This window comes from Podarcis bocagei, assembly GCF_964188305.1.
Source record: "Podarcis bocagei genome assembly, chromosome: 15".
In the NCBI taxonomy this organism is placed as follows: Eukaryota; Metazoa; Chordata; class Lepidosauria; order Squamata; family Lacertidae; genus Podarcis; species Podarcis bocagei.
Genome location: NC_138141.1, coordinates 13,304,136 through 13,318,400, shown reverse-complemented (window position 1 = coordinate 13,318,400; position 14,265 = coordinate 13,304,136). Strand labels below are relative to the sequence as shown.

The window sequence follows — 14,265 nt, the reverse complement described above, 5'->3', positions numbered from 1 at the left end:
AAGCGGGAGAATAGGGCGGGGGGGGAGTGGGGAAGCGAGAAGGGAGTCGCGTGGTGTGCGCGTGCGCGTTAGGTAGAGCGTTGCAGCGCGTGCCGCGGCAGGAACGTTTTAACGGTTGTTTTAAGGGTTGTTAAGAGGATGAAGGCGGGAAAAGGCGCGTGAGGCGCCTCAGGCGAGCCTCACCACAGGAGCGGCAGCACCATGTTTCGAAGTAAGCGAATACAATGGTACCTTCAGTGCGGTATAAGCTAAACAAGCTATAGCTTACAGCCCCACTCTCTTGCCCCCCCCAATCACTATTAATATAGGAAAAAGGTAAAAGGCGGATCTAGACGGATCCTCGTGAATTCATATAGTTTTTTCATTCAAATTAAATAAAACCACCATGATACTGTAGACCATACTCTGTAGACAGCATCAAAAAAATCATGCATCCACTATTTCGTGGGGCCGCAGGGGCGCAAAAACATGGTTAAAAAACATGGATCCTCATGATTTTTGCACAAGACCAGCCCAAAGACCCTTAATATACTTAATTGTATTTCAGTTCAACAATGACTTCGATAAAATACATATTTTGTTATGTGCAAATGGTTTTAGATACCCTTTAGGTACCTAAATTATCATATATTCAACACAAAAAAGCGACAATTTGTTGTTGACAAAGGGCAGCTGGACATATAAAGGGCCCCGTTACCTTCAGCAGCTTAGGGCCTCATCAGACCTAAATCAGGCCCTGGTACTTTGGTTCTCAAACTTAATCTATTCTGGAAGTCCGTTCCAAAACCAAGGCACGCTTTCCCATAGAAAGTCATGCAAAACAGATTAACTCATTCCAGACTTTTTAAAAAACCCATAAAACAGAAATTTAACATGAATTTTGCTATCTAAAGAGATGATTGATCCATAAAATGAAAGCAATATGCAATGTACTGTACTATAAAATAAGTAAGATAGTATTATAGATATATTTTTTTAAAAAAAATTCTTACATGCACTGATGATAGTCATTGGTTGTGGGCTTTTATCCATTTCCTTTTTTTAAAAAAATAATATTAATTAAAAGTTTAAGGATTACAGAAAGTAAAAAAAGAGAGAAAAAGTAAACAATACAAATCAATACATTACAATACATTAAAAAAAACACAAAAGACACAATACATCAAAATGGCTTTTATCCATTTCCACAGTCACACAATCAGTAGCCGAACTGGGTTCCATGCAGTGACAAAACAAATTAACCAAAAAAGCCTCAAAAACGCAAAATAAATAGCAAAAACAAAAGCGCCAAACTTAAATCTGTTCCAGAAGTCCGTTTGACTTCTGAAATGTTTGAAAACCAAGGCACAGCTTCTGATTGGTGCGGGTGCCCCAGAAACAATAGCTGACAACAGTATCGGATGTTTGGCTTCTGAAAAACATTCAAAAACTGGAACACTTGTGGATTTTTGGCTTTTGAGAACCAAGGCGTTTGAGAACCAAGGTACCACTGTAACTAGACAGTTACTTGGGAAGTTTTCCTTCCTTTTTTCCCAAAAGGGGGGGGGGGGAATCTAAATCCTTCTGTGGATTGAAGTTTGTTCAGATTTTGTAGTGAGCAATGGGACAAAGGAAAAACTGCTTTCTAAGCACTGGGCAAGTGGAATAATAATACAGTAATAATAATAATTACTTGTACCTCGCTCATCTAGCCACTCTGGGCAGCTCCCAACAGAGTATTAAAAACACGATAAAACATCAAACATTAAACATCAGATATCTTCAAAAAGTCAGATACAGTCATACCTTGGAAGTTGAACAGAATCCGTTCCAGAAGTCCAAACTTCCAAAACGTTTGAAAACCAATTTCTTACAAGCTCCTATTCCATTTTTCTTACCAATGAACAACCCCTCTAAGAAAAAGCCCCTACCAGTTTGTATGATAATTTGCTTAAAAGTCTCAAATTTAGACAGACCGTGGCAACCTGTCCTTTTTGTCCCATGTAATGGATATATATGTATCCATTCCCTTATGAGAATTGGTTGGCAGGGATTTCTGTATACAGTCGTACCTTGGAAGTCAAACGGAATCCGTTCTGGAAGTCTGTTCTGTGGGCTTTTTGCAGTATAGTAGTGCTGCAGAGAGCTTGCTGGGGAGACCATGCATAACCAGGAACTCAAAAATAGCTTTAACAAAGGTTTTAATAACAAAAACAAACACTCCTTTTACACTAAACAACAACAAACATGACCCAACCACCAACTCACCCCCCAGGGTAATGGGAGAGCTAGGTGCTGCTCCTTATATACAGTGGTGCCCCGCAAGACGAATACCTCGCAAGACGGAAAACTCGCTAGACGAAAGAGTTTTCCGTTTTGGAGGTGCTTCGCAAAACGAATTTCCTATGGGCTTGCTTCGAAAGACGACAATGTCTTGTGAGTTCCTGCTGGTTTTTTTCCCTTTCCCCCCCTTTTTCTAAGCCTCTAAGCCACTTATCAGCTGATCCGATCAGCAGATAAGCCACTAAAAGCCGCTAATAGCGCTAATCCGCTAATCCGTCAATGGGCTTGCTTCGCAAGACGAAAAAACCGCTAGACGAAGAGAATCACAGAACCGATTCTTTTCGTCTTGCGAGGCACCACTGTACTATACCCAATTGCTGACACAGCTTGATTAACACAACTCAGCAGCACCTGCTATGTTTCACAGCTGTAAGACTGGGTCTCGTTATTTGCCCTGGCCCTGGCCCTGGCCCTTAAAGACATGCACAACTTGTGAAATAATAATGAACCTTCACATTTTAAAGTGACCATTCAACATGTTCGACTTCCAAAACGTTTGAAAACCAAAGCTCCTGCAGCCAATCAAAAGCTGTGGAAGCCGTGGCAGATGTTCAAGTTTCAAAAGAACGTTCAGAAACCAGAACAATTGGGAGCCAAAACATCTGAGTTCCAGGGCGTTCGATAACCGAAGTACGACTATAATTACAGTGGTACCCCGCAAGACGAACGCCTCGCAAGACGGAAAACCCGCTAGACGAAAGGGTTTTCCGTTTTGGAGGCGCTTCGCAAAACGAATTTCCCTATGGGCTTGCTTCGCAAGACGAAAGCCCATAGGGAAATCTCCGGGGACCTCTTTTAAATGCTAGCGGTGGGGAGCAAAGCCTTCCCCCCCCTCCGGCCTTCAGAAGAGGTCCAGGAAGGCTGGCGGGGGCCGAAAGGCTTTGCTCCCCAGCGCCAGCATTTTAAAAGCAGTCCGGGATAGCAGGGAAGCGCTTCCTGCTATCCCGGACGGCTTTTGAAGGCAGGAGAGTCTCCGCCAGCAGCGGCAGCGCTGCTGCTGCTGGCGGAGAGGTCCGCGAAGCCTGGGCGCGCTGCGCGCAGGCTTCGGCATGCCGGCAAGTCTCCGCCAGCAGCGGCAGCGCTGCCGCTGCTGGCGGAGAGGTCCGCGAAGCCTGGGCGCGCTGCGCGCAGGCTTCTGCATGCCGGCAAGTCTCCGCCAGCAGCGGCAGCGCTGCCGCTGCTGGCGGAGAGATCCGCGAAGCCTGGGCGCGCTGCGCGCAGGCTTCTGCATGCCGGCAAGTCTCCGCCAGCAGCGGCAGCGCTGCCGCTGCTGGCGGAGAGATCCGCGAAGCCTGGGCGCGCTGCGCGCAGGCTTCTGCATGCCGGCAAGTCTCCGCCAGCAGCGGCAGCGCTGCCGCTGCTGGCGGAGACTCTCCTGCCTTCAAAAGCCGTCCGGGATAGCAGGAAGCGCCCCCGGACCTCTTCTGAAGCAAGGGGTTGCGGGGAGATAGCGATCTCCCTGCAGCCCCTTGCTGCAAAAGACCGGGGGAAGCGGGGAAGCGAAGCGCTTCGCTTCCCGCTGCCCCCCGGACATCTTCTGAAGCAAGGGGATGGGGGGAGATAGCGATCTCCCTGCAGCCCCTTGCTGCAAAAGACCGGGGGAAGCGGGGAAGCGAAGCGCTTCGCTTCCCGCTGCCCCCAGGACATCTTCTGAAGCAAGGGGATGGGGGGAGATAGCGATCTCCCTGCAGCCCCTTGCTGCAAAAGACCGGGGGAAGCGGGGAAGCGAAGCGCTTCGCTTCCCGCTGCCCCCAGGGCATCTTCTGAAGCAAGGGGATGGGGGGAGATAGCGATCTCCCTGCAGCCCCTTGCTGCAAAAGACCGGGGGAAGCGGGGAAGCGAAGCGCTTCGCTTCCCGCTGCTCCCAGACCTCTTCTGAAGCAAGGGGCTGGGGGGAGATAGCGATCTCCCCGCAGCCCCTTGCTGCAAAAGACGTCGGGGGGAAGCAGGGAAGCGAAGCGCTTCGCTTCCCGCTGCCCCCAGGACCTCTTCTGAAGGCTGGCGGGGGGCAAAAGTCTTTGTCCCCCCTGCCTGCCTTCCCAGGGGCTTTTAAATCGCCCCGGACAGCGGAGAAGTCCTCCGCTGTCCCGGGGCGATGTTAAAATGCCGCCCGCCAGCATTTTAAGATCGCCCGGACAGCGGAGAAGTCCTCCGCTGTCCCAGGGTTTTTTAAAATGCTGGGGGTGGGAAGAAAAGCCCTTGTCCCCCCCCCCCAGCCTTCAGAAGAGGTCCGGGGACAGACTGTCCCCGGACCTGGTCTGAAGGCGGTTTCCCTAGGAACGCATTAATTGATTTTCAATGCATTCCTATGGGAAACCGTGCATCGCAAGACGAAAAAACCGCAAGACGAAGAGAATTGCGGAACGAATTAATTTCGTCTTGCGAGGCACCACTGTATTTATTTCCTTGACGTCTGATGGGAGGGTGTTCCACAGGGCGGGTGCCATTACAAAGAAGCTCCCTGCCTTGTTCCCTGTAACCTCACTTCTCACAGGGAGGGAACTGCTAGGAGGCCCTTGGAGCTGGACCTCATTGTGGACGAACCCTCTGTCACAGTAGCGTACCCTCCAACATTTCTCTGATGAAGATAGGGACCTTCTCTTCTACATCAGGAAGATTCTTTTGCCATTCGATCTCACCACACCCATGTACCTCATTTATACAGACGCACCTATCACCTTGAGCAAATTATGACCTCTCTGCTTAACCTACCTCACAAGGTTGTTGTAAACATAAAAATGTGTGAGGGGATGGGATTGTGTAAGCTGCGTTGAGTCCCTGTCGGGGGAAAGGATATATGTATCCTGGACTACTACTTCATTGGACCACTGTCCCTCCCAACAAGCAATCAAATGCCCTGTAGCTGGTCACACCCCCACCGTCTGTTTAAAGCATATGATTTCCCCCAAGGAATCCTGGGAACTCTACTTTGTCAAGGATTCTGGGAATTGTGGCTCTGGGACAGATGAACTGCAGTTCCCAAAATTCTTGGGGTGGAGGAAACCCCATGTTTTAAACATATGGTGTTGATTTGTCGAAAGCCATGATTTGGTTTTGCCGTTCTTGTGGACAATGCTGCATGGGGCGGTGAATAGTAAGTGAGACAATTTTAGACTGGTCTGTGGACATGTGGGTAGGAGATTGTACCTGCTTTGTGTCTCTTTCCCAGTATTTTTAGTGTGTGACCCAAACAGGTTTCTGGTTAGACTTTCTCCTTGGTAACCATGAGCTGTAGCCAAGAATGAACCTTGGCTACAACTCCTACTTAAGGATGAAAAAGGTAAGCCATGAAACCAGGTTTGGACTAGCTTAGGCCAAACCTAAGCTAAGAGGGCTAGGGATGATCAAAGATGGTGTGATCTCTTCCAGCACATTTATGCAATCATGGGAAGACATAGTCTGCTTACTGTGGTGTGCAAACCAGGCTATTGAAAGTTTGACTGACATAATCTTGTTTTGTTTGTTTGTCCTGAAACAAGCTGCTTCAGTGCAGTGCATTTGAGGGTGGAGGTACCATTTAGAGACAAGCAAAGTACTGTTTCCACACTTACTGCTTTCATTCCCTTATTACATTATTCTATTTACCTTGCATGGAGCTCAGAGGGGTGGATAAGAGTCCTTCACCACTAGCACTGGTAATATCCATGTAACAACCCTTGGGGAGCTTAGGCAAAGAGAGAGTGCACAGGAGTGACTGGACAAGGGCACAGTGGACTTCATGGCTGAGAAAGATTTTAACTTGGGCCTCCCTGGTGCCAAGTACAGCATTCTAACATGGGTGTTAGAAGCTGATGGGATTCAGGGATGCGGACTTAGAAAAAATATTGGGGGGGGCCGGGAAAGCTCATGAATAATAAATAAGCTCATGAATATGCAAATAAAGCGGCTCCGGCCCTAAATAGGGCAAGCCACGCCCCCCAGCCAGCCGATTGGCTGGCTGGGAGGTGTGGCCAGTCGGGACTCCCCTGTTTTCGCGGGATTTCCGGCAGTGCCTTGGCAGTGGCGGTGGTGCTGCGAAGCAGCGAGGCAGGAGCCCCCGCCCCCGGGGATTCCCTAATCTCGCGGGGGACGGCCGGGGCTCTCCGATTAGGGCGCGCGGCTGGCTGGCGAAGGAGCAGGTGGGGAGGAGGCGGGGGACGGCGGCGGCGCTCTGCTGGAAGGGCGCCCGCCCGAGATTATTGGGGGGGCTGAGCTCCCCAAAAAATTTTTTTGAGGGGGCTCGAGCCCCCTCAAGCCCCATGGAGTCGGCGCCTATGATGGGATTTGTGGGCTACCCTTATTCTAACCACTGCAATACACTAGGCCTCTGGGTGTTAGATCCAGATGTAGCCATCTACATAGGGTAGACCTATTAAGATCAATGGGATTTAAGTAAGTCACCATTTACTTAATTATCATTGATTTCACTTGGTTTAAGCATGGCTATGCCTGGATCCAATTTTCTGAGAGCAAATGTGGTGTAGCAGTTAGTATGTGTAAAATGCTAATAATTGATGGGTGACCAGCTTCAATATCATCCTGGACCTTGCCTTGGTTTTCAGTAAGCAGGTTGCTATAGTTTCTAGAACAACTGTCAATTACATCTACTGCACATATTGTTTTTACCTTTTGGAAAAGATAGATGCTTCTAAATTTCAGGGTTTGATGATAGTAATATGAGCTGTCTCAGGAGATTCAGTTAGTGCAAAATTCTGCAAGTGTCTTCTGTTAAATGCCAAGGGATGGGAGTATGTGTAGTTTTTGCTCTGTGAAGTGTGCTGATTGTCATTGTCCTTTGGAGCCCCCAAAAGGTGCTAGTTTTAGCAGTATTAATCCTCACATGGCAAGAAATCCACATATTTTGTACGCTCCCTTTACCAGTCCTTCTGTTCTCTCTATGCATCAAATCAGACACTGTTTCAGTTACCATTAATAGAAACAAGTGGGAATTGCAACAAAATGTTGCAGTATAGCTTTACTTCCTAATAGGAGTGCTTGTGTGTTCACTGTACAAGCCAGCTAGCTATGCCTCCTTCTAGCATACTAAGTATAAGCTATTAGGGACTTGTAGCAAGCCAATGTCACTCAGCTTTCCCTTCCAAATGCCATTCAGTGTTCTATAGTTTTTGGTGAACAATCAAACATTCAGTATGGTGGTTTCCTATATGTGCTATAGTGGAATTTATTGTTTTCTTTCCTCATGACTGGATTCTCACTTCATTACTACCCTGATGCATCTGGATTCGGATTCACCCAGCCAAATTTTGCGTAGCTATATGTTCAGAGGCGGATATAGGGGAGTGCAATGTGTTCAGTCATAGTGGGCATGGAACCTTGGGGGCACAACAGAGGACGCTGCAACTATTATTAGAATGAGAGCAAGAGGAGGGGTGGGTGGGTGCAGTATTTTGGTGTCGCACTGGGTACCGCTGAAATTTGAGACCCCAAGATCCACCACTGCAATGGGAACCAGACAAGGCTTGCAGCAAGAATTTATTTGTGTGGTTTTTGAATCTGTTCTGGATTAATTCTGTATTGGACATTGTCGTTTTCCTAATTGTGGTAAGTCTCCGTCAGGAGTTCCATTTTGTAAATATTTTATAGGGCAGCAAGTCTGTTCATGTGTCAGGTATGCTGGCACCAGCGTTTCTTCACATACATGGTGATATCATTTCTATACTTTCTGCTTCATTATTATAGTTAAAATTTACTCTCTTAATCCCATTGAGGCCAAGTAGAGTATTAATACTATGCCCGGTGTCAGAACTAGGCAATTTGGAGCCCTAGGCCTAATGAGTAGTGAGATACCAGAGGGAGAGAAGGGAGGGGAGATAGGAGAATAGCTGAAACGGATGAAGTGATTGGGGAGGGGAGCCCTCTGCAAGGGAACTGTTTAGACCTCTGGCCAAGAGCAAGCTCACAATCTCCCAGCCTATTTTTAAATAGTGTTTCTTCTAACACATAAATTCCACATCATTCCTTGGTAGAAGGGAGCTGGTATTTTCAGATTGTTTGTTAGCCTTTCTGCTTTTGATCTTTAAAATTGTATTGTATTTGTAAATGAAGCATCCCCAGTACCATATCTTTGTAGGAAGCTCCTAAATTGTAGCATCATCATGGAACATGTGTTCCAAACAGTTTCCCAATCTTGGTGAATATAGCTTGATTGTAAAATGCTATCCTGCATCAGAGCACTAGAGGGAACCATTACTCCCTATAAAACTGCCAGGTTTATGACTTGTTTAGTGACACTGGACTGTCAGTATTATCTTCTTTCAGGGTTGTCTTCATTGAGATAACAGAACATTTTATCAGAATGCTTTCTGTTAAGTCTCTGTCCTAAATTACATTCAATTTATGTGCGCAGGAATCCACTAAAATGTGATCCCCTATCTACATGAGTGATGAAAGGTTGCACCATAATTCACTATCCATGTGCATTTTCTGTGGCTGGGTTTGTAAGCAGAATCGCAGATTCAAGCTAAATTTGGTTATGTTATGGAATTGTTCCCAGAAAATAGTTATACTAGTTCAGTCATATGGATAATCATAAACTATGTGTTTTGGTGTAACTTCAAATATTTTATATCAAATATTTGTACTGCTTTTTAACGGTATATTTTTGTATAAAAATACTGTTTCCTCATATCAATAACTAAAATGGATGCATAGGACATGTTTTGCGGTTCAACTTTCCTCAATATGTGAAGCATTTTACTACTGCAGTCAAGTCCTGGATGGTTTTCACTTGTCCTGGCTGTTTGAATTTAATTTTAATACCTTGCAGCCGAGTCACATTTATTCTATCTTTCTCTGGACTAGAGTGCATAGGTTAGAGAGTTCCTCTCTGCACTGCAGTGGTTTGAATGATTCCACTGAAATTAAAGGTTACTGAATAGCCCTGGAGCTCAGCGTTGCAGCATAACTGAGCACAGTCTTGCCGCAGGACCTGCAGGGTTTGGTGCACATAATCTATGTTTAATGTGTGCTGCATTTACAAGGTGCCCTGACTTCAGATTAAATTATGGGCTCCCAGACCTGCCTTGCAAATTTTCTAAGAGTTCTTTCACACAAAGAACTCTAAAAGCTGAAGTAAAAGGCTGTGTGTCTATAAATGAAAACAGCACTTAATTCCAGCTCCTTCAGTCTTCAGAGCCCTCTATTGAATAGCAGTTCTGATCACATGGAATGCAAAACTAAATCTTTGCTTGGCATTATATAAATGCATGTTTTGGCTTTGTTTTCTTTGCACAATACAATCAGGTTCATCTGTTTTACAGAAAATCTTGATTTGGCACTACATGTCATATAAACCAAGCCACTGTCCAAGACAGAGCTCTGAAGGAGTTGAACCATATTTTGCAAGTTTGGTTTGTAGGACAGACCATAATCATTTTACAGGGGAGGACAAGAAAAAAGTAGGCCATTTGAAAACCATATGACAACACCAAGCACCTTTGTCCTCCCCCTTCCTTTCCCGGCTGTTGTAAGGATTCTCAAGCTTCAGAAAAAAAACATTCAATACTGTCAAAGGGCAAAACCTAGTCCTTTCAGCAGCTGATTAATTGCAGCCCATTGTCATATGTTGGTCTAGAACAGTGTTTCCCAACCTTGGGCCTCCAGCTGTTTTTGGACTACAACTCCCATCATCCCTAGCTAGCAAGACCAGTGGTCAGGGATGATGGGAATTGTAGTTCAAAAACAGCTGGAGGCCCAAGGTTGGGAAACACTGGTCTAGAAGCGCCTCTTGATTAATGCCAATATTCCAGATTAAGGAGGAACCAACCATAAATCATGCCAGAGATGGAGGCTCGTCCATGGTAGGGACACACTCACAGGTTGCACCTTTTCTGCCTTTCAAGTTGGCAGACACAGGCTTGAGCAGCACAGTGGGATGCAGTGAGCTCCCCAGACCCCACTGGAGAACATTGCCAGGATTTTTGCCTCATAACCTGCCTGAACCTCCCCACTGTCTGCAGAGGGCAGCGGGCGGCAATCACCATTGACTCGTGACATAGCCGGGAACCCCATATTGCTTCTTTCTATACTGCCTCATCAGTTGCTCCCACTTCCTTATTACAGTGGTACCTCTGGTTGCGAACAGGATCCGTTCCGGAGGCCCGTTCGCAACATGAAAAGAGCACAACCCACAGTGGCGCGTCTGTACACACGTGGGTTGCGATTTGCCGCTTCTGCGCATGTGCATGATGTCATTTTTGTGCTTCTGCGCATGCGCGAGTGGCGAAACCTGGAAGTAACCCTTTCCGGTACTTCCGGGTCGCCGCGTGATGTAACCTGAAAGAATGTAACATGAAGCGGACGTAACATGAGGTATGACTGTATTCTCCCCATCACTTTCCCCTTTATTCATGACAGAAGACATTTGAATGACACGACAGAAGAACCTCATTGACTTGTGGTCAGCAGGTACCATATTTTTTCATAGCTCTGCTCCTGCTGAAGCAGGCTCACTGGATTTTGCCATCAATTATCCTTCCTCTCAGTGCCTCACATATCTTCCTTCATTGTGGTTATGAAGGCATTCCGCAGATTCTGAAAGACAGAATCTGTGTTGCAAATTGAGGGGCAGAGTGCTGCCAAAGGTTTTTGGGTAGTGGGGAGAAGGGATCGTGTTTGTGGGTTTAATACAGTGGTTGTTAAGGAAGGAATGGTTATAGGTATAAATAGTCTCAATTTCTAAAATATTTTTGAGCTCAGCAAGTTCCTGGTCTAACAAATAGTACTATGACTGTGTGTTTCAAACTTGGGCAACACAGAAACAGTTCTTTATAATAAAACAGTATTGAACTGGCTGATAGATCAAGTTAAGCAGTGCTACAGTTCATCAGCTCCCATTTGGGTGTCATATGATCTATTCCAAGGTTTTCCCTGGAAGGCTTTTTCCTTGTTTTTAATTGCCATGTCTATGGTCCTCTGGGAGAGAATAGGGAAAGAACTGTCCTGATTGCAACTTGAATAGTTTGTATAATAATAAACTTATGTTAAACTTGGATAGACTCACAGAGACTTCCTCCTGTTGGAGGCCAGAGTCTCTCAGCAATCACTTTGTTGGCAGACAGCTCATTTGAAGAGCATCTGTTTCAAATTTATCGTTCTCTGTTGTCATACTTAAGTGTAACAGATTCTGGTTCTTGCTTCTCTTCTCTGCAGACCCTTTTACCAACTGCAGCCCCAGCTGAGCCTTCTCCCCGAGGTCTCAGTAACACCTTAGGCCAGCCTGCCCCAACGGACAGAAGAGCAGGTGCTAAGCGGGCTATAGATAGTGGAGTAATTCTCTTTCACATCCCAGAACACACACATGGGCATGCAGGGTGCCACACACAGCTTTCCTATTACATAGCCTCTCATTAGCTTGATGTGTGTGGGGTTATTGTAATGAGGGAAATCTGTGGTGTCTGTAACAAAAGATCTCTGTAGTAATAATGATAATATTGGAGCTGGGCGGACTGTCATGAGCCAAACTCATACACTGACACTGCCATTCCTACAACAGAAGTCTTCCGTAGAAAAACTTTACATTTTCTCAGTTTTTCATGCATTGAACTGTGTCCCTCTGAAACTTCCTAAGGTTTTGCCATATTTCTCTCTCACCATTTCTTAGATCAGTGCAAAATCTCAAATGAATCAAGAAAACCTTGCCTGTGCTTGACAAACATAAAGTTTACTTATATGTAACGAAATATTGTAAGCGCTTAAATGTATTACCCCAATGCAAATTATGATCACTTTAGCTTGTGATCAGATCTTTATAATTGCTGGTAGAAGGAGATGGCAGAAGATTACTCCTGAGAACTAAGACTTGTTGAGGAAGGTTTGGTGAGAAATAGAGAATCTCTGATTAATATATTCTCCTCTGAAAGCAAGCAAGGTGATTTTGTACCACTGTAGAGATGTTGAGGGGTAGGGAAAGGGACATAAAACTAAACTGGGCAGGCAGAATGCAATAGAGTATTTTGAAAGAGGTCGTGGCTGGGTGCCTTGAACCGTGAAAGGGGAGGGGGGATATTTATTTATTTATTTATGCAAATCCCATCTCCCTTTCTAATCAAATCATGCAGACAATTCCTCCTACTGATCTACATTTGGATGTAGGAATGCATGGAACAGATCATATGCTCAGAATGTCTTCATAAAAATACGAAGTTTCAAAATCAGAAATATAACTGGCCAGGGGATGGAGAAGTATTTGCATATTTTAACTTTTTACACCTGAGACAGAACAGCTACAATCTTGCATAGTAATTGCTCTGAAATGCAGGCATCCTTTGACCTCAGTGCTAATTTGTTGCAGTATATGGAGTTTGCAGACAGGGAAGACTGCAGCCTTCCTCACTTCCTACTTACCATTTATAGCTTTAACCCACTTCTCAAGAAAATAGAAGAAATCTGGGAGCAGCTCATTTTGAAACATACAGTGCAATCCAATACATGGCTGCCCACAAGTAAGTTCCATTGAGTTCAGTAGCGCTTACTTCCAAGTAAGTGTGTATAGGATTGCAGCCTAAAACAGTATTTTCTGCTCTTTTGCTCTTTTCTGAAGGAGAGCTAGCTTGGCTGCGTGCCCGCCTGCCTGCTGGCCTATTGATCCCCTCAATGAGGGATTTGTATGCATTTGATTGCATATTTTTCTGCTTCTGGTAACCTTGTGCCTACCTTGTCCACTGCCAGAGAAACCCTGTGAAAATAAGATTTATTGAGAAATTCAAAGTAGTGCTATATAAAAATAGAAGCTAGCAACTCTTAGCTTCTCTTTCTTGCCCTTTCTAGTTTAAAGCATTCAGAAGTGAAATATCTGAATGCAGCATAGGCCAAAGGGGACCTCAAATTAAGTTTCCTTCCTTTTTTTCAGAGAGTGGTGGAGGGAAGGCCCACACATTTTGTGAGGGTTTATCTGATTTTTACTACTGATTTACAGCAAGCGGGGGCCAAAGTACACATGAAGTGGGATATCTATTTTCAGACCTCCAAATACTTTTTTTTTTTTAAAGCATAGCTTAAAAGTAACTGGGTATGGCTTGGGGCCACAGGACTGAGAATGTGTAGTCTTTGCCTCCCTTACTTATTTCTCCAAGTAAGCAATAAATAAAAAAATGTTGCCCAATATCACCCTTTGAGATTTCTATAATGGTCTTGCTGGGTAAAAAAAACAGAAACAACAAAGGTATATTTTCTTCCCTGTGGAGTGTGTAATTAAAAAAATAGCACAGACTGACAGCACCACTACCTTAATCCAGTTTGTTCATATGGTTGCTTTTAAGTTTTTTAAAAAACTGTTAGGCACCTAAACACTGATTTCTCACATCACGTGTAGTTTGGCCCAAAGTAATTATTGAACTGCTATCTTCTCACACCTCAAATCCCTTCTGGTTTTGAGCCTGGAGAGCAGCTTGGTGCATAACCCATGAAATTTAGGAAACTATTTCCTTCATACCACTTCATGGTTATAGAATGTCTTGCCAGAGCCTATGGAACGAATGTATTTATTGTAAGGGAAGGGCAGGAGGGGTGCATTCATAAGCCAGGCTCTGGTGTCTTGATGTCCTGTACCACTGGTGCCTTGCCAAATATGGGGGATCAAGGGCACCATCTAGGCTGCAGTACCCGTCAGCCTGAATACAATAGACTAATTTGGAACAGCCATTTATTACAAAACTTGGGCTTCAGAAGCTGCTTTTCAGTCTGAGCAATTTTCCAGGCCAGTGGGAGTAGCAGTTCAGATGGCTCCTTGGATCCTGATTTGTGTACTTTTGAACTGGTCCTGACCATATCCCTCCTGTGCTGAAAATCAGCTTACCTGTATCTTTGCACCAAACACCTGGAGCAGACTCCTGAGGCCCAACAGTATATTTAGAAAATATTACATAAATACAAAAGAGTAACATAATTAATTTTCTGTGTAATTTTCTCTCTGGTGGAAATCCCTGCCAAATTTATTGGACTGAA

General features: G+C 45.1%; 1 protein-coding gene and 1 long non-coding RNA gene across 16 annotated transcripts in view; one reads left to right on the top strand and one right to left on the bottom strand.

The window, feature by feature from the left end:
• The window catches only part of LOC308574303, a 397,067-nt gene that overhangs the window by 127,503 nt on the left and 255,299 nt on the right, over positions 1-14,265 (bottom strand). The window lies entirely within an intron of this gene.
• Positions 49-14,265, top strand: part of LOC308574241 (uncharacterized protein) — an 83,582-nt gene continuing 69,365 nt past the window's right edge. For 7 of the 15 annotated variants that reach the window (XR_014002367.1, XR_014002368.1, XR_014002369.1 and 4 more), the window contains exon 1: positions 52-211. Coding sequence is in view for 1 of the 15 variants with exons in the window: in XM_081171898.1 (XP_081028024.1) it covers positions 202-211 (10 nt within the window). In the remaining 14 variants the exon portion in view is untranslated. Of the gene's footprint in view, positions 212-14,265 lie in introns of all 15 variants that reach the window. The other 8 variants (XR_014002361.1, XR_014002362.1, XR_014002363.1 and 5 more) reach the window with 3 other exon arrangements.